The sequence below is a fragment of the Salarias fasciatus genome, chromosome 5, assembly GCF_902148845.1.
Source record: "Salarias fasciatus chromosome 5, fSalaFa1.1, whole genome shotgun sequence".
Lineage (NCBI taxonomy): Eukaryota > Metazoa > Chordata > Actinopteri > Blenniiformes > Blenniidae > Salarias > Salarias fasciatus.
This window is the reverse complement of record NC_043749.1, coordinates 16,277,267-16,297,984: the sequence shown is the minus strand read 5'-3', so window position 1 is coordinate 16,297,984 and position 20,718 is coordinate 16,277,267. Positions and strand designations below refer to the sequence as shown.

At 43.8% G+C, this 20,718-nt stretch overlaps 1 protein-coding gene across 1 annotated transcript; it reads right to left on the bottom strand.

Annotated features, from left to right (window-relative positions):
* Positions 1 to 1,697: 1,697 nt before the first annotated feature.
* Positions 1,698 to 19,762, bottom strand: LOC115388810 (mitogen-activated protein kinase kinase kinase 12-like). The gene is made up of 14 exons (XM_030092096.1): positions 19,673 to 19,762; positions 17,007 to 17,539; positions 13,712 to 13,895; positions 13,349 to 13,540; positions 12,719 to 12,877; positions 10,461 to 10,619; positions 10,177 to 10,285; positions 6,128 to 6,237; positions 5,203 to 5,319; positions 4,750 to 4,887; positions 3,874 to 4,585; positions 3,680 to 3,747; positions 1,927 to 2,227; positions 1,698 to 1,823 (listed from the first exon to the last, which is right to left on the bottom strand). Exons 2-14 carry the CDS (start codon positions 17,497 to 17,499, stop codon positions 1,737 to 1,739), a joined length of 2,829 nt encoding a protein of 942 aa, XP_029947956.1. The 5' UTR covers positions 17,500 to 17,539; positions 19,673 to 19,762; the 3' UTR covers positions 1,698 to 1,736.
* Between the last annotated feature and the right edge of the window lie 956 nt (positions 19,763 to 20,718).

The window sequence follows — 20,718 nt, the reverse complement described above, 5'->3', positions numbered from 1 at the left end:
TGTTTTCACCGAACACAAAATGTGACCTTGAGTCGGCTACAGTGGTTAACTGAGGGAACTGACTCAGCTTATTAAGCGTCTTAGTTTAAGATTTTGTGGGTTTCATGGAGTAAATGGAAAAAAAAAAACAAAAAACATTGGACATCATAGGTCAAATTTTACCAAACATGCTCGGATTTTGTTTACCAAACCTCTAAAGTCACTGAGATGCATCGTTTTGTCATTTAAGCTTTAGTTAATAGAAGAAGTTGCTGGAAGAGGACCGGACTCATTTCTTATCGGTACATTCAGATCTGTGGAAATCTTGAAGTCTGTATGGTTAATAAAGAAAGCAGTCAAGGAACCTTTTCCTCTTCTGTCTTTGTTCTGAGTGTGCTTCCACCCATAAGGTCTGGACATACTCAAGAGTGGAGAAATTTGTTCCCGCTTCCAAGGCTGAGAGAAGGAGGATTTTCTTTCAAAATGTGGAACATCTTGCAGCTTATTTGACATAATTCTCCATTTTTTGAGGAGTAGCTTCCAACAACTATTGCCTGATTTGTTAGAAACATGAAGTGGTTGTAGTTATTGCAGAATTGCAGTTATTGGTAACGTCACACAATGTTGAACGGATCTGATCTCTTTCTCTGGCATCTCTGTTGTATTGTGTCCCTGTCATACACCTTCAGTTGTTTTATCAGGAGCATTTAAATGGCTGCTAGAAATCTGAATCCCTTTGTTGCTGTACAGCGACAGCGTTTGAGACCTTTTTCCTCACAAGCGCACCGTCTACACTCCGGAATTCTCAGAAAGCTATCTTCAAACTGGTGTTGCATGTTGGTACAGCACACATATTAAAATTGTATGAAAAAGAAAGGCTGTCATCCATGCTCGTGGCTTCCAAAGCAGACATATTGCTTTTTTGCTGACAAGATTTTTTTTTTTACCATCAGTGTTTCGATGCTCAGAAATGAACAGCAGCTACAGTACAATCTTACTACCTTCACCTTTTCGACTTTCAAATAAGAGTGATGCCACCTAATTAGAAACATCAGCACCTTAAATTAGACAATCTCACATTTTAAAAATTTGTTCATTTTACAACGTCACATATTTACACTGGTATTAAAGCACAACAGCAGAAACGGGAACGTAATTCGAGACGTACAGAATAAATAACGTGAGCAACAAAAAAAATGGATGTAAACATGTTCCAGGAGAATGACTAAAAATAAATTAAGTAGTGCAGAACGCTTCACCATGACAGTTATTGAACGAAATCTGTTTCATAAATTAAGTGCAAAAAGCAACAGAGTAATGTTGGAGATCCAAATACAGAAGCCCTGATTTTTTTTTTTTTTTTTTTTTCATATGACACAAAATAAATAACGAGATGACGGAGATATAAATACCAAACTAACGGAAGATGACGGGAGACATTACCAAACATTCATTTTGATGGCCCCTTCTGCTGAGGTGTCTCTCGCTGTGTTTTCACAAAAGCTTCATCCGGGGCTTGTTGCTGCTGATAAAACACAGGGAGGCTGTGGCTTTGTTAGCTCGGCTCGTGCGCAACGTCCACTTTGCATCCCTGCGATCAATTCATACCGGGAGGAAACATTAAAATCCAAGTCTTTTCTCCTGTCTCCTGACTTCCCTTCTCTCATGACTCCCGGGGTTTTTAAGGTCTGCGAGAGTGGAAGAGGTACTGGGAGGACAGATCCGCAGGCGTCTGAGTGGGCTGAGGTGTCGGGTTTTCACCAGTTGGTCGGAGGCTGGCTGGGCTCTGCGCTGCACGAATGGTCCAACTCTGCACTGTCACAGTCCGAGTCATCATACAGGCCCTGGGTTTGGGGGAAAAAGCAATCATTCGTTAGGCTTTTTAAAGGGGAATGTCCATTTATGCTACGACTGTTTGACAGCAGGGTTAAGTTTGATTTCACTGACCTCGTAGTTGTGGTCGTTGGAGGCGAGCTGCGTCTTGACTTGCTGTAGGATGGCTTCCTTCTCAGACAACCCGTCGGAGCCCAGCTGGGTCGGGTCAGAAGGATCGGCTGGGATCTCCGAGCCCTGAGACAGCAGGTCGTCGCTCTTGTCGTCCAGACGCTCGTCCGTGTTGGTGCTGACCACGTCGGGCGTGCCGCTGTGGGAATGGTCGGTGGTGTTTCCCTCCTCGCCGTCCGACACCGACAGGTTCTCTGAGCTGAACGTTGACAGGGACTGGCACTTTGTGATGCTCACATGGCGCCTGAGAGGGCGAGAAATATGGATGAGCGCATATATTCATCAACATTTCCATAAAACTGGGAGTGAAAAACAGTAAGGTTGTCAATAGGACAGAAGTGACGGTTGCTGTTCCCACAAAAAGAAAAAAACAAGACAATCCAGTTTGTGCCGTTATATTTCCACAGTAGCCCCTTTCATAATTACGCTAATGTTTGTCGCTAAACGAGAGAATATGATTGCAGCCGATTCTTAAGAGGGACAGACTTTCAACCAGTACACACACATCAACATGTGCAAGAAAAGATTTCAGATCCCGTGTTGGTTCTGTTCAGACGTCTTTAGTCCATGCTGCAGCTGCAGATTTTTCAAGGGGTCTCAGTCTGCTTATTAGATTCTAACCAGGCTGTGTTCTTCCAACAAAAAATAAATAAATTACTAACACAGCAGTTCTCTGAGAGTTTGAAATAAACCAAACCTGCACAGTGTGACAATGCCCTTAAACGCAGAGATTTACTATGTGAAAAGTTAAATCTTATTGGTAAGTTTGCTCACAAATCACATCAGTGCAATAGGAGCATTTGTTTCCTAACTATCCATCCATTTAGCTCACTGAGCGAGGACAGGTTAACCTCTGGACACATCGCCAGGGGAAACACACAGACTCACCTAAACCTAAGTGTAATTTAGGGTCACTTAAATCGCATGCATGTTTCTAGACCATGGGAGGAAGCCCACACACACATGGGGAGAACATGCAAACTCCATACAGAAAGTCCCAGGAGGTATTTGAAACTGGACCTTTTCACTGTGAGGCGAGAGTGCAAACCACTGCACCAAACTGACACTGTAATTTCGAAGTTGTGAATTCACTGTGTGCGTATGACAATTTATTTCTTCCTTCCGCTGCCCCCCCCCCCCCCCCCCCCCCCCCCCCCCCCCCCCCCCAACTATACGTCTGCGTTAAGGACAGTTTGATTGTGATGTTATGCTGATGATGGTTTTAACTGTGGAAATGCAGGTGAAGCAAGATCATTTTTACAGAGCATGATGAAACACTTCCACATGTAGCTGAAATGTTTGGAATATGACCTATTTCTTAAATTAAACTGGCAGTGACCTTATAAAGCCTCATTCAGGCTGCATACAGCCTGCAACCCTGTTTAGAAAAATCTGTGATTTTTTTTTTTGTTTTCTGACTGTAGTAGTCAGGAAATCATACACATGTTCTTAATTATGCCCGATGAGCTCTCCATTCAGGCTGAAAACGGCTGCAGCCAAGCTGAAGATCACATGAGGTGAAAGAACTCTGGATAAAGCACAATGTGAATACTCCCACACACACACGCACTCACACACACACACTCACACAAAGAGGTCGAATCAGGCAAAATGCTTGTGCAACCCTTCTGAGCTCGAGTCAGGATCGTATTGTTCGGGCGTAACGAACAGAAACGCCACCACGCTGAGGTCTTACCGTCTTCTTGGCAGCTCCACTTCGCTGTCCACCTCTCCCTCCTCCTCCTCTGAAGACACGCCACGGCGCTGTGGAAGACATCAGTTTCAAAGTCCGTCCTGATTTATGCATTTTGTCAAACCTACTTTCCACAGGAGCAACAAATGCAAAAACACTTCAGTGAAGGTGAAACGCTGCAGCGGTTCGGTCTTCACCTGACTGCGTGTGACGGCTGCCCTGTAGAGCAGTGCGGCGGGCGTGAGGCGCTGACTCCTGGGCGAGCGTGTGATCACCGTCCCGTCCTCCTTCTCCTCGCCCTCATGGGGGACGCGGGTGTTTCCCAGCACGGACGTCCTCCCGGCGGCCGCCCCCCGCCCGCACGGCGAGTCGGGGCTGCTGGAGAACGGGATGGAGGCGGCGTCCTCGCTGGGCGTGTCGCTGCGCGGTGGCGTCTCCGCCAGGTCGTCGTTCCCGATGCCCACGTCGGGCCCCTCCTCCTCCGGCCCTCCGGTCCTGCTCTCCTCCAGCCCGGCCGAGGCGCTCTGGCTGCCGGCTCGGTCCAGCCCCGGCCTCATCTGGCCTTTCCTCCGACCCTCCGCCTCCAGGGTGGTGGAGATCAGATCGGGGCTGGAGGAGGACATCTTCTTGAGCAGCAGGTCGTGCTGCAGGCCCCTGAGGGCCGCGCTGGGGTCCAGGTGGTGCTTGCTGCTGGGGACGGACGAGGTGGCGTTCACCATCGCTAAAGATGAAGACAGAGTGGCTTTCAGCTGCGCCAGGTCCCCGCTGCTGCCTTTGCCCGCCTTCCTGTATCGGGGTTTTCCTCGGCGTGAGCGGCCTGGAGAGGTAGAGCCCTTGTTGGGGATTGTGACCTGGGTCATGGATGAGTCCAGTTTGGGGAGGATGACCTCTGACTTTAATAAGTCTGGCCTGGAAAGATCAATGACACGATTAAAGAAGTGGGAATGGATGACAGTCTGATTTGTCAACACCAACTACACGATCTGAAACTGAAACGATTCCTCTGTAAAAAGCTTCTGTTCTTGATTAAACCATCTCATCAACGTGCTTAAGGCCCTTCCTCGTCATCTTACCTCTTGCTGTGTGAGGGCAGTTTCTGAGGTACGTTGCGTTTCTTCATGAGTTTCTCCATGGAGTTTGAGGAGGCTGACTGTCTGGAGCTGTGGTGCTTGAAGCAGCCCGGGTACTTCTTGTCCAGCGACTGCTCCCTCCTGGCATTTAAAACACAACGCCAATATTCGTTTAATGGATGTCACTGGCTGATCTGACTCCACGTAATGGTCATCGACTGCTCACTGCAGATGAACGTCTTCATGCTTTTATTTACAAAGTGTCTATTTAAGCAACGTTGATGGGTAAAAAGCTGTCAGTGCGATGAGTCCGAATAACCGAGCCACTACATTTCCTCATTTTACTTCATTTTCGACTGAGCTGCAAAATAGTACTGCAGATTATGCCTTCATTTCAAACTTCCATCATCATTTCCTTTTAAGTGAACGCAGCAAAAAAAAATGCAGTTTCCTTACTTGAGCAGCTCTTTCTCTTTGATCTCCAGCTGCAGCATGATAGCATTCAGCTCCATGTAGAGATTATTGGCTCGCTCCAGTTTCCTCTCGTAGTGCTCCCGGATGTCCAGCGCATGTCTGTGTGCGGAGAGACAAAAATACACTGATATTAATTCACCTCAGTTAAAAATACGATACTAACTATACATATACGGGTACATGAAACAGATTGATCAACAGTGTATTGTAGATTGGCCCATCACAGGTATATATGTTTCCACTGCTGAACATTTAATAAGGATCAATATTTGCAGTAGAACTGTAATGTGTTTTTTTTTTAACAGAGAGAAGTGTTTAATCTTGTCAGTTAAATACAAAAACAGTAGATGACTAGATTGACAGAAAAGGTGCTAAATAGATCAGATTTACTTCCTTCTTTACTAAAAACATTCTTCATTAAAACGTGGCTTAGTGTGATTTATGGGTGTTTATTGTGTGTATATTTGATTACATAGTTTTGGTAATGATAACTAGGAAAACATTTTTAACAAATAAACATATTTTTTTCCACATCTTTAATAATGCCAACATAAAAATTCAATTTATATTATTTCTTTATATCACAGTGACAGTATGATTATTACATCATTGTGTATAATGTATGGGTTGTTCAAAGACAGCATGATTGGTAAAAAAATATAATAGTTTCATTATGCTGAAGAGAACCGATTAATTTGTAAGGGAGAAGTTAAAACAATTATTATAGTTTTACTTCTTTGGTTTTTGTTTCATTGTTAGCTTTTTTACAGTCTTTTTTTGAGACTAATGTGAAATGATTTTGTCATCTTTTACATGTTCAAAATAAACAGTGACTGGGTAACTGGGGGGGGATCGATGACACTAAACTGGCACTATACTGTCCGAGGCCTGGCTGTATATCTCTGACCTGAGCTCTTCTCTGCGCCGTTTGATCAGCTCCTCGTCCAGCCTGTGAAGACACGTCCCCTCTGACTTGATCTTCTCAAAGTGGTGCCTCACCTCGTCCCTCCACTCCACCTGAGAGGGACACAACACACTCATCCATGACAGCCAGAAGTAACAACTGAGAAAACTGAATTCACACCTCCTAACTTCATGCTGACTATAGTGTAGAGAAGTGAAGATCTGACCATATGAGGGATTTAATATTGAGTCACTTCACAAAGCAGATATTTTAACTGCATGTTTTTTTTTTCAGATCCCATCAAAAGTGTGCACAACTGGCAAACTACGTATTTCCTTTGTTTGCAACGGGGATAATCGACTAGGACTTGATCACATTTGCTTAATAATATTAACATCAAACGATATCAACTTCATTGCACCCTGTTCTAGTAAAAAGAACGTCTCTTAATTTGCAGAGTGACTGCGGCTTTTTTTGTATCATTGAAACGAAACCCATTAGGCTGTCAGATGATAATCAATACGCAGAGAGCGAAAACTCAACATGAACCGACACGACATGAACAAGGGAGAAAAAAAATCTGCGGCGTGGGCATTTTCTTGTGCACAGCGGAGCATGACAGCTGTTATCTGATACCTGTCATATCAAAGGACAAAAGAAGCAGATTTATGAGGGCGTGCATGTGCATGTGTGCGTGTGTGCACACATCCATCCGTGCATGAGGGATTCTTATTAAGCTAATGGACTCTGTGCACACTCTCCTATGTCTTCAGTCCCCTCTTCCTCCTCTGCCTTTGCTCCCTGCTCCCAACCATTAAAGCAATCAATACACTCCGGCAGCAAATAGTTCTTTCTAACGTCACAAGAAAAATCCATTATGGGGCAGAGAGAGGAGAGAAACCGGGGAGGGCTGCAGGATGAAGGGGGACAGCGAGGGATAAAAGATCAAGGATAAGTGGGGAGAAGGAAAAAAAAAAAAAAAGCTTTCTGTTTTGCATCATCAGTTAAAACCCGAGGAAGAAGCGGTGGAGTGTGGCAGGAAGAGGAGTAAAATCGTATTTATTTGTGTGTGTGTTTGTGTGGACAAATGTCTCACACGGTCACACAGCTCGGGTTATAAATGGCTCGGTGGTCCTGCATGGGGGAGCAAATGATCCGTCTCCCACCCAATTATATGAATCTGCTGCCCTTCAAATGTGTGGCGGTGGTGGTCTAACACATTTGTCATGAGCCCCCAACCCCCACCCAAGCACAGGTACACACACACACACACACACACACACACACACACACACACACACACACACACACACACACACACACACACAAACACACAAACACAGGCCTTCCCCCTCTTGCTTTGACAGGAGAAGGTTTTTCGTCTTGACCACAAATCGGCACTCACACGTGACAAGGAACAAAGAGCAAGGCAGCAACAGTGATGCTGTGATTGGAAGGGCAGGTATTATTATTGGGCTCCCGAGGGACCCCAGGGGCCCTGGTGCAGCTGCATCGCCTGCACTGCTTCTAGTTACTGCAGCAGATTGGAAACAAGGCGGCTATTAGCGATGCTCGCTGATGTCCGCAGGAGGTTTTCTATAGCGACAGACACACAACTCATATTTACATCATCTACTGGTCCAAGGCGGTTTGTAAGATCGTGAATTTAGTATCCAGTTACAGGACAAACACAGAGGCGGAACAGGATTTAAAATTCATTGGCTTTATGTGATTTCACAAAGCCAATGCTAAAAATAACAAATCTAATAAAACATATCGTTACTTAACACTCCCCTGTGGTTTGAAATGAGATTTTTATTTATTTGTGTGAATTAAGCAGTTGCAATGCCAGCTGTTAATAGACAGACTGTTGACATGTTCAATTATTCCAACCATCTTGGCAGATTTAACCATTGTGAGACAAATAAAACGTTTTATATTCTCTCACACAGAAGGATTTTCTTTAAATTACATGCTCCTTTGAAAAGGAATTGCTGCAGTAGAAGATCAATTTATTGATGGCACCTTTGCATCCTTTGATCAACTTGTGGTTAAATTCAATATCCCTCGCTCCCACTTTAGATTTCTACAGCTTTATTTCCACATTAATGACTCATTTTTTGTCCTGTCCGCCTGAATCGCTCCTGGACTCCATCTTGAAACTTTAGATTAATTCTAAATTCGAAACAATTGGAAAAAAATCTACCCTCTGCTAAATACACATAATTTAAAACCCTTAATATCTCTAAAAAGCCAGTAGGGGGAAGATTTAGGTTTAGAAATGTCTGAGGAGATTTGGGGGAATATTTTAGATAGGATACATTCTTCTTCAATTTGCTTGCAACACATGGTTATTCCATTTCTGAAGAGAAAGTAAGACTTGCAAAATCCATTCCCGATATCAATTCCATTTGTGATCGATGCAAACAATCAACCGCCACCCTCTCCCAAATGTTTTATTCCTGTTCAAAACTGGATAATTTCTGGCAGTCAATATTCAGAGCATTATCAGATGTCCTACAAACACCGATAAAACCTTCTGTGATCTCTGTGAAATTTTGGTGTAGCCCCAAAGGGTATTAGTCTTAATAGCAGGGCAAAACATATAGTAGCCTTTGGGACTTTGATTGCCAGGTGACGGATTCTTCTTAAATGGAAGGATCAATTCCCTCCAACCTTTAAGATGTGGATTAATGACCTTTTACAGTATGGTGCTCGAGAAAATTCTCTTTTCTTTAAGAGGCTGTGCACAAGAATTTTATACTACTTGGAACCTCTTCTCTGTGAAGAAACTGAATGTCACTATTGTTGACAAATTTCATGATTGACCCTGGATTGCACATTTTAAAGAACCTATGCTTCTTATTTTTTTCGTTACCATTTGATTGCCATTATCTTGACTTCTACCGATTTATCTTTTTATGTATTTATTTATTTTATTAAGAGAATCCACTTTTATTGCAATTCATTGGATTGTTTATTTACTTTTTTTGTTAAATTGTCAAGTGTATATGTGTGACATACAATACTGTGTGTATTCTGTGTTTTTGTAGTTCTGTTTTCTATATATAAATTTCCAATAAAAAAGACTTGGTTCAAATTGCATACCCTTTACATTTAAATTTAAGATTTATTTTTCATTATTGGATGTTACAAAATAAAAAAGAGCCTGCAATAGGTATTTCTAACAATAGACAGACAGACTGATGAATCTTTTTCAGTGCAGCCAAGGTTACCAAATAAATTACAATCTTGCAGATGAGGCTTTTCTGAGTCAGTGGTTCCCAAACTGAGGTCAAGGACACCCTTGGTGGGCCGCCAGAGATCACACTGGAGACCTTGAGGCTTTGCTTGCTTTCATGTTTTCAAAATTAGACGTGACTCCTGCTTTTGTGTGTCTGGGAGTGTTTGTTTGCCAGCCCTGGCTTCACTATAGTATTCTGGCAAATCTGAGATTGAAAATGGGGTCTGCAGCCTTTTGAGAAGCAATCTGAGAGCAGAAAAGCCCGAGAACAATTGGTCTTAATGCTCCTGCTTTTGCTGCAGGAAATTTAAGCGAGCTGATATTCAAGTTGAATAGCAAATAAAAATCTTGCTGCTATTTAATGATGATGATGTTTTAATTCATTAATAAAAATTGTTGTTTTTTTATTTTATGTTTCTCTTATGATTGTGTTTTTCACAGCAGTGTAAAGCTCTTCATTTGCTTCGTAGCAACATAATTCCTGGTTTGAGTCTGGGCTTAAGGGAAGTTCTGCATGTTCTTCCTGTGCATGCATGGGTTTTGTTTGATGATTCTTAAAATCATTTATAATTATACATATGCTGTGTGTGAATGTCTTCTAAAATTTAATTGGTTGTTATTTCAATAACTGATTGCAGAGTTCATGTTCAGGTAGAGATGAAAACAAGGTGAGTTAAACCACAAGGGCGAGAATCATCTGAGATTACTGATCAATTCTCTGTTATTCATCTTTTTGTGCTGACATTTTTTTCCACTGGTGGAAAGAAAGAGAGAGATGATGTGGCTTCAAATGAAACATGAAGCTTACCTGAGACTGAAAGTAGGTTTCCTGTGGGGTCGACAGTATATCCGCTGAGGCGATGTCCAGATGCAGGAGGATTTGTCGAAATGAAGGTCTGTTTCTGGGTTTACAATTCCTGTAAGCAGTCCAAATAAACTTGTTTATGACCTCAATTTTTTTTTTTTTTTTTTTTTTATTCCTTGCCATCCCCTAACTTCTTCCTCTCCTTTACAGAGATATCATCCCTATAGGCTTCCTTCCTCTCATTCGTCTCATGCTTTTAAGTCCCTCCTCCCCTCGGGCCAGCTCACCAGCATTGCCTCAGGAGTAGTTTGAAGCTGTCTGGACAGCTGTCAGGTACCGGCAGCTGCAGGCTGTTGTTGCCCACTCCCCAGATGATGGCGGAGGAGTCCACATCCTTGTAGGGCACCTCGCCTGTCAGCATCTCCCACAGCACCACGCCGAACGACCTGCAGAGAGACGTTTTCTCTCAGACACACTGATATTGATGTGAAGTGACCAGATGAAAGGCGGCGAGAGGGACACACCACATTCAGTCCATTATTTTGTTGAAATGTGTCATGCTTATTTTCATAGGTAGATTGAAACATTTTAAATCAAACACACATAAAGGCTAACTCCTAATATACCATATTAATTATTCTAAAGTGATATATTTGACCAAATTTTACTGATATTGTATGTTTTGCCAAAAATGCTTGTTTAGATTTTACAGTTCCGTTTTTTCCACAGGCTTTATTTTCACCTGCCAGGTGAAGGAATAAGAGCGCAGGCCGATGGGAAGGGTAACCAAGGAAAGTGTGTTGCTGGTGACTCTCTGGGTTGCCATGGTGACACGGCTGCCGCATACAGTTTCCAAGGTGCCAGTGTGTGTGTGTGTGTGTGTGTGTGTGTGTGTGTGTGTGTGTGTGTGTGTGTGTTGGGGGGGGGATGTTGTGTTTACATGTGTATTTTTAGACTTGCTCAATCTTCGTCTGATTCAGAACATCAATGCACAAGCAGAGAAGAATTCACTTCAAGGCGCCAACACAGATTTTCACATTTTCAGGTTGGAAATGACTTCTGCAGGCGAGACAGCCACCCACACCTGCTTTGACCCGTTTTATTTAAAGCAGCAAAATGACTAAAGTTAGTTAGGTTCCGAAGCGTACACATTTGTAATATATCATATAAATAATTGTGCTTTAAAAGCTTGTACACACAGGTCTGAGTCTATGCAAGGTTAATCAGTGACTCAAAATTTCCTGTAGGTGTGACGAGTGTGTGTCTGTCTCTGGATGGATGAATGAATTCAAACAAAAAGTTTCATATATTCTATGTAAAATATCTTATCTGTTTCTTCTTTGTAACATACTTCAAACTAGTATATCCACATACTGTTTTAAAACACTAAAACTTTGATCATCCATCTTCTCTACTCGATTCATATTAGAACTACAGGTCCTCGGGCCTTTCTGAGCCAACATCAGGGAAAGAGCTGTCTGGGCTGGTTGCCAGTCTGCTGACTTCAGCTATAAAGACAAAGGATTGTGTCTGAAGACTTTCCTGTGTGGCGGTTTCATGCTCTCACTTTACATATGTGGCCTTTAATGAGTGTTTGAGTTTCCTCCCATAATCAACTAACCTCACTTGTATGTGTTTTATATTTTGGAATCAAGCTGCAGTACTTATACACAGGGAGAACATGCAACCTTCACACAGAAAAGCCTAGAAATTAACTTTGGCCTTACTGCTGTAAGCCAAGCTTTGCTTCATCACTCAAAGTTGTTTTCTAATTCACCTTTGAACGTGTTTGCTGGATTTACTTTATAACATGTGATGTTTTGTTTTTTATTATTTAATTTTGAACCCAAATCTAACACTTTTATGTCATACAGTTTAATTCTACTCCCGGTTTTGTGATAAAGTGCTTATAATAAAAGCAGCAGGGGTGGGACCAGCTGTCAGTGTATCTCAGCACAAATTAAAAACATTTCTGACAACATATGACAGTGCTTAACAACAGCTTTCCTTTTTTGTGGTAAAGGCTTCAATTGAGAGATTTACATAAATTTAAACAAAACTGTACAGAGCACACACATGCCTTGCTTTCTCTCTGCATCAAAAGCTTTTTAATCCTATTTTCACTTCTCCACTAATGCACCGCTGGCTCCGGGCCAAACCATCCACAGGCTTGGAAGGTTATTCCAGCCTCTCCTGAGCACTGCAGCATCTGGCAAATCAATTATTAAATTAGCCAGCGTTCCTTTCAGGATGGAGAGGAAGACCGATGGAGGGATGAAGTGCAGGAGAAAGAGAGAGGCAGGGAATGTAGTGGAGCAAGCACAGGGCAGCCCATCAGATATGGCAGAGGCCCTATAGAATTTCATGTAATGAGATATTGTACATAACGGCGAATAGATTTTCAGGGAACACGATCCTTCACTCTGTACTATAGTAGACTGCATCTAATGTGCTTCCATGTTGATTCGGTGATGGACAACACAAATCACAAGGGGGAAATTTCAACCGGGACAAACAAACGTCCTAAAATGGCTGATGCACCTACCAAATGTCCACCTTCTCCGAGACGGGCTCATTGCGGATGACCTCCGGAGCCATCCAGGCAACCGTCCCCGCAAAAGACATCTTGGTGCTCTTGTCGCTGAGCTCCTTGGATGTGCCGAAATCAGAGATCTTCACAGAGTCGTCGTAGGTGATGAGCATACTGTAACGAAAGTTAGCATTTATATGTTTGATAACATCCGTGTGCAAATCAGCGTTGGATTTATGGAAAAGTAAAACTGCGCCGACAAGATATTGGCTTTAATAAATATTTTACATCATCAACAGCATAACGAAATGGTCTCAAGAAATAACAGGCATGACAATGTAAAGTATCAACAGTTAGATGTGGCGAGTTCAATAACACGTTAATTCATCTTTAATCACAGAACCATTAGCTTTCCTTTGAAGTTAGTGATATGACACATTGCCACCCATCTCTGAACGATAATGTGACATTTTGAAAGCTATAAATCTAGTCAATATTGTACCTTTATATTTTACTAATGATTCTAATTCTGAGACCACATTTCTAAAGTGATGATTCATCAGAATTCTTCCTCAACTTTTACCTTTGCATCACTGATCTCGATTCAAACAGTAAATACTATTAAAAGAAAAACAAAAAGCTCACTTGGGTGACTTGAGGTCTCTGTGGATGATCTTGTGGAGGTGGAGATAGTTCATGCCCCCAGCGATGCCCATCGCCCAGTCCATGAGCAGGGACGGGGTGATCTTCCTGCCTGCTCTCAGCACCTCGTACAGCTGTCCCTGTGCACAGTACTCCATGATGATACAGTAACAAGGAGCCTGGGTGCAGATCCCCCTGAGAGGGTAAAGAAATGGAGAATGCAAGTTCAGCTTTCGATATTATCATGTACACTTTGTATGAAAGTTGAAAGAAAAACAGTCTCACGGGTTGAAAATTATTTATATCTTCTAATTCATACACTCTATGTTGATTTTCACAGTAGGACAGCGGATCATTACTACTAACTTGAAAGTGATTATGTTGGGGTGTTTGAGCTTCCGCAGGTGCTTGATGTCCGTCTCTTTGATGTTTCGCACTTTTTTCACCGCCACCTCTTGTCCGTGGAGTTTGCCGAGGAAGACGGCGCCCTGGGCTCCACTGCCCACCCACTGCAGGTCTGAGATTTCCTCGAATGGGACCTCCCAACCCTCTGAAGTGAGAAGAAAATGCAAGCAAAGTGCTTGGTGAGTTGATATGTGTAGCAACATGTCAATTAACGATATTGAACAGCGTGATGGGAGCACTAACCTGCAGACTACAAATCAATTTCAGCAACCTACATGACGGAAAGTCATGTCTGAAAGTGCAGCTGATGATTCACGCATTGACTTTTCAACATCAAAAGCTGCACACGCGCTGGAATATCAAGCCTTTAATGTACAGAATAGGCCATTTATGGCCTTGTTTTTCTAAACAGTCAATTGATCCATCCACCCATCTATTGTTGACCTTCAAACTGTGTTCCCAGCCTCCTCCCCTCCTTAAGATCTTTTTAAACACTCTCCCCACCAACAAGCTTAATTCAAATGAATAGCTTGCTACTGAGGTCTGCAAAAGCTTGATAACAGCCCATTTGCCTAAGACTCATGAGGCAATGATCCCCCAGGACCAAGAAGAACTGCTGTGGAGGTTCACGACATGTCAGAGGAGCAGTCTGTCCCAGCCAGGCCGCTTCTAAATGGCAGGGCGGAATATTTCTTTTCATCTTTTTTTCAATGCTAATAGTGCAACCATCTTACTTCAAATGTGAATCTTAACAGCTCCTGAACTGAGTTGAGCAAAAAATGCATCTATAGTACTTAATTGATTCTGTGACATCTGCTCTTATGTGCAATGATGAGGCTGGAAATGTATTTAATAGTCCACATAGATTGCTGAGACATTTGCTCCAGTACTTCAAATGTTAAACGACAAGGACATATCCTCTCCGGTGAAAACTCTAAGCTTGCTAATGATCTTCTTTCTGGTCAGACATTAGTTGAATGGCCTGTCTCTTATGGTGTAAAGCAGTCTGAATCAGTGAACTAAGAAAAAATCTGTCTGCACTCTGGTGCAAATTCTCACAATATTATAACCTGACCACCACCTGGCAATGTTTGAAGCTAATGAAAATACTCAGCCAAGCACAGCCAAGAATTAGGATTGAAAATCTAATGTCAAGCTTTTCTCATAATTGTGAAGCGGAGTCTACCAAAAGTTGCACTGTTGGCTGGGTTTGACTTTCACTACTAAACTTAGGTCAAATGGCTTATAATGATCTAAATTAATAAGGCAATTAATATATTTTTGCAGAAACATTCACATTGATGTGCACAAATAATTTTCTCACCAATATTTTTGCGAAGCACTCATTAGTGTGTGATCTTAGTGTGCATGTTCGCATGCTGACAGCTGCTCATAGAGCCTCTAGCTTAACTAAACCCTCTTGAGTCTTGTTTAGCTTTGTGTACAGATTACATACATGGATCTCCTTTGTTTAGTTTCATCGATGGATTATTTTGAAGGTTTTTGTGGTGTGTGGAAAAGTCTGGGTCTGGACTGAAATCTGATGGGTGGGAAAAGCACATCGTCGACACAGGTGGGGTTGTAATAAAAGGTTAAAGCCCGTTACAGTAAAATCCCTCAAAGCCTCTGCACAGCTGATATCTTGTTGTGTCGTTGAACCTCACCTTAACCTAAGACTGGAGGATGTCGAGTATGTAGGGGAGACAGACAGGGAGCTCTAATCTCCTGTTGGTAATTCTCCCTCAGCCTCCTAAATCCTGCTTAGTGCCATTGTGGGGCTGACGCAAAACAGGGGTCCTACACTCGGGAGGGGGTTGGCGGAGGGAGGGGATTCGAGAGCCTAATGTGGAAGTGAATGGAGAGGCGGAGGGGCAGCAGGGCTGATGGTGGTGGCGGCCGTGTGTAAAGGGACGAGACGGGAGGGGGATTCCCCACGGGTCAGCAGGGGGTCCATGTGGCTGGAGAAAGACTGTTAATACAGAGAAAATGTACAGCCCACTCTGCTGCTGTTCACAACCCGGGGATTCAGACATATTTATCATATTAATAGGGAAGGCATAAATGATTAATGTTTTCCCTTGACTGATTGAGGGCTCTGCCTCTAATGAGCGCCTCGGATTTTCACAATAAAGACATCTGATACACCAGAACCTCCCCAAGTCTGCTTTCTTTGGTTTGAATTATTGGGGAAATTCGGCACACTGCCAGTCCTTCGAAATCAATAAAGGAACAACATTTTTTTTCTGCTCTCCATTGAGATACATTGTTCCTTCCAGTCAAAGCTTAAGAAAAGGGCATTGTTATATGGTGGGCAGGCATTCAGCTGCTAAAGCCCTATTTGTTTCACTTTATAATACCTGTTTTTGCTCTCCTCAGTGTGCATGACTCTCCGTGATGGAGCAAAGAAGACGAGAGCAGCGAGGTGCAGATGGGCTGGGAGTGATAACAGCTCAGGATGAAAGGGAGAGGAAGGGAGACAATGAGAGATGGAAGGAGGAGGGAGGCGAGGGGAGATGTGGAAGTCAAATGGGTGATAAAATATCAGAAGGCAATAAAGACGAGGGGAGGTATAAAACTGCCACCTTCTTGCATGCCGTGTGCTGCGAGATTTATTTTATCAAGTTAGCATTCGGCACCTTATCTGACTTTGTGTCTGTCAGTCCCAGAAATTTAGTGTTTCTATTTGGGGCTGTTAATGCGTGTTCGTTTTGAAGCGCATCCTCACATATGGGTGTGTGCGTGTGTGTCACGTTCGCGTTAATAGAGATGAGAGGCGCAGGGTCAGAGGATGGCCATGCATAATTCATAAAGCAGATTTGGCAGAGGAGTCTCGGGGGAGCCCTGCGCTATTGTAGTGGCTGCAGACATAAACAACACAGCGTCACAGGGAGCTAGTTTCACTGGGGGGGGTGGGAGTCGGAGGTGGGCACGAGCAAGCGGATGGATGCGGGCGGAGGGTGTCGGGGGGAAAATAAGCCCTTTGCAGCTTTGATAGAGTCTCCTTGACTGGCTGCGGCTCGCACATGTCAAGGAAAACGTTTGTTTACAACACGGCCTTTGTGGGAGTCATTCTTCTGCTGACTGTTTAATGTAATTAAACTGGGGGATAAGATCATTTAATTAGCATATCAAAGCTTCACAGTGAAATTAAATGGGAGCTGGAGGTTGTTATTAGATGCTAAAAGCAAGCATCAACTGCGGCGAGTAAAGCTGCGAGTACATTTTACACGGATATTAATTTGGCAACTGGACTCACCGTCCAGGTCGTGCTTGTGCTCTGTTGAGTACGCCTTGCCAATCATAGTCCAGACAGGTCGCAGGCACCCAAACAGCCCCTCCAGAAACCCTCCTCCCCCGCCTGTCGACTGGCACTGTAACCTGGCGTCATCCGCCTGGCTCCTGACCACACCGCCGTCCGGCTCCTGCCCCTCTCCTTCAGTCCTTCCAGGGCTTCCATCGTGGTCGTGGAGCTTCAGGACGCTGTTGGCAAAATGCTCCTGTTGTTCCTCTCCGGGCGTCTGGTTGTGTCCCACAGTGTGTCCCTCTCCTCCACCGCCACCGGGCTCAACGGCACCTCCGGTATCTATCGAGAGGACGTTGCGGAGGACGCACTGTGTCGGGGTGAGGTCCATTTCTGGGGTGCATGGCGTCTCTGCATCCAGGCGGCGGAAGGATGGAGGATCGGAGAGGGGCGTGTTGAAGCCAGAGAGAGAGGGCGATGGAGCACGAGGTTCGTGAATGAGCGCCATGGGTGACTGTGGTCATTAGAATGACAGCGGAGCTGGGAGCCTGGAGAAGATCACACAGAGAGACAGAGAGAGAGGATCTGATAAGATACCATGAAACAATTCATAAAGCTGCTAATGAAGATCATTTTGGTTAATATTGCATTTATTCATGAACACTGCCATTGCTTCACAAACATTTAACTACTATAAGTAGCAAAGAAATTCAGCATGTACTTAAAATAGCTTGTCTGACCAAAGAGAGACGAAGCACAACTGTTTGGAGCTGTAAAATATTTCAAAATTTGCTGATTGAAAATTGGCTGCTTTGCTTCAGCAACAAAAAACAAGCTATCGTCAACAAAGATTATAAAATAGAATTGCACAAAGTGTGTCATCAGTCAAAACAAAGATTATTTTTTTTGGCTCACAACTTGGAACATTTTACATTTTCATCTGACAGAGGGAAAACGAGGAAGCTATCGCTCCAAGTGGACACTAACCATGAATCATTAATATCCTTCAGGGTGTATGGTACAGGACAAAACAGTGGCCTGTCTGGCCCATAAATCTGAGAACCTGTCAGCACACTGCACAGTCAGACCCCCTCCTCTCAAGCAAACCTCGCAGACTTGCTGCTGCAGCAGCATCTCAGTGTTCCGACATGCTACAGAATATTGCAAACACAGTACTGCAGTTCCTTTCGATACGCCACACTCACAACAGAAAAACAATAGTGCTTTAGTTGCCAAAAGGTGCCACAGCTGGTTATTTACATCCCACTCGAGCAGCATCACTGTTGTATGAAACCGGATAAGATTAGACTGCAAGCGAGGAATAATGAGAGAAATCAGTCGGCCTCTTCAAAGCAACATATTTCTCCAAGGACGACAGCATGTGCATGCTCGGCGGAGAATGAAAATGCATTATTTCCTTGTCGGAGGCTTTTGAAGTGATCTGCTCATCCTCTGCTCCCACTGATAAGCACAACTAGGAACTGAGAGATTATACAGAGATACAAAGCAAACATCCCACTGTCGTCACAGTTACAATAGAAAAGCTGAAAATACTGAACAACACATCTGTTTTTCTTTTGTAGATTCTTGACTTGGAACTTAGAAGATGGTTATCTGTTCGTCGATCGGAGGTCTGGTCCTGGTGGCTGGCATATCTGTCAGTTTTCCAGTCGATTTCAGTAAAATGTTGAGAACATTAGACATGGGCAACATGTGGCCCTTGTTCCCATGAGAGCATTTTCCACTAAATACTAAAATGAATCATTGTTTTGTAATGGTCAGATGTATATCTTTTTAAACACACTTGAACCAGGTATTGACTAAAAACAATGACAATTGCTCTTTTACTGAGTTTATTTCAGGTTAAGAGAAATAAAATGCATATATGTTGATGAAAAATCGAGACTTGCAGTCGGCCTTTTTAATGATACTAGCTGTCATAATTCTCATAAATCCTTCTTGTAAATGTGCTCCATCACAATTTTGCCCTTCAGCAGTGAGGGTGAAATAACTGCATCCCTCAATGTTCAAAGTTATTTGCCTGTCCCATGATGTCTCCATGCGATTAGCTTCCATTAAATCAGCCAACCTAATGTGATTGATAGTCTACTGACACAGAGAGTGCAGGAGCTACCTGCCGAACATCAACTGCATTCACCCTCACCCTACATCTTAGTTAAATCTTGAATTATTCATGCAGACACCTGTCCAAAACAAGATAGACTGGAGGTTTCATTAAAGCAAACACCACCATGAACCCCGGGTAAAGAAAGGAGCGTCCTCATTATAATTTTCCACACCGAGGAGAAATACAGAGACACATCTGGTGCACACATCATTCACATCCGACTGATCTCGCCTTCCTAATGGTCCTGCTCTGGTTCTGGCTCTATTTGTCTGGAGGTGTCAGCTGCGGGAGCCGCAGGAGGAGAGGGCTACGCTCGGATACATGCCGCTGCATTGTGGATGTATCGGAGGCGCATGATCGCTTCTCCTTCTCCTCCTGTGGTTCAGATCCGGCGAAGCATCACTGACAGCACTGAAGATACAACCGAGCGCGGGGTAGTGGTTTATTTTAGAATAATAAAACACAGGATGCCCTGTTTTATTTATTTTTTTTATTTTCCCTGCAAAGACCGGCTGTTTTGGCGAGGTATTTCCTCGCCCATCATCATCCCTACCTCAATGCCGACAGCCGGAGTCCATCGCCGTTCAATCGCAAGATATTCTTCCAATCTAATCTATCTCCAGCCAGGTGGTATTTCTTCCTTCCCAGGCTGGACGGCGCAACGAACATCCACAATCTTCCTCCCTCAGAGGCGGACGTCTGCGGTGGAGGCGCGTCCAGTTAATTCCCGTGAACAGTAAACACAGCTCCGCTTGTTCTCTCGCTCAAACGACGCCTCCTCCTGCTCCTTTTTCCATTCCCCTCTGAGGATGTGATCTGCGCACACTCAGGAATTTATACGGCCATAGCACCTATAGTAAACACGACCGATGAGGAGGAGAGAGAGAGGAGGGGAGGGAGAGGGAGAGGGAGGGGAGCCGGAGTCCTCCTCCTATCGGTGGAGAGCGGTGCGCATGACGAGCGCAGTCCGGCCGGGCGCGCGCTCCAGCCGCAGGTATAGAGACCGGAGCGACTCTTTTAACCGGGGAGGGAGGGAGGGAGGGGGGAGAAGGGGTCAGCCGGTATGTGAGGTGATCAAAATGATGTCATTCTCCAAGCATGCAGCATTTGACTGGACAGCACCGTGTAAATCTCTTCAAACCCTATTAACGCCCTCTGCGGCGAGCGCGCGGTGTAATTGGTGCATAATCTGTGAGCGCCGTCTGCCACCGGGAGGATACAGAGGAAGGACTGCAGATTTTTTTTTTTTTAATTCTTATCATCTGCAATCTCTACTGACCCATTTCTCTGAGACTGGGAGAGTGGGACAGCACATGGAGGACCTAAATGGGACTTTCCCCAGGCGTGACTTGTTTCCCTCTGCGGCTTTAATTAACCTGAATGGAATAAAACATAACACCAATTTAAATAACTGTCACTAAATACAATCTCACTTTGGAATTTATCGATGGATTTGTAGATAAATGGGCAAAACTGTCTTAAACCCCTTTTCCTTACAAAGTCAGCAGACAAAAGTTTTTCTGAGGGATTTCCACATTAAACTAATTCAAGACGATTTTATCATAAACCTATGCATATGGCATGCCAGTTTACACCTTA

Coding starts and splice junctions, on each gene's coding strand:
- LOC115388810 (XM_030092096.1), bottom strand. CDS start 17,499: ATGGCGCTCATTCACGAACCTCGTGCTCCATCGCCCTCTCTCTCTGGC. Junction 12,878..13,348: donor AGAGACCTCAAGTCACCCAA/GTGAGCTTTTTG, acceptor CTTTCGTTACAG/TATGCTCATCACCTACGACG. Junction 5,320..6,127: donor CGGCGCAGAGAAGAGCTCAG/GTCAGAGATATA, acceptor CTCCGCACACAG/ACATGCGCTGGACATCCGGG.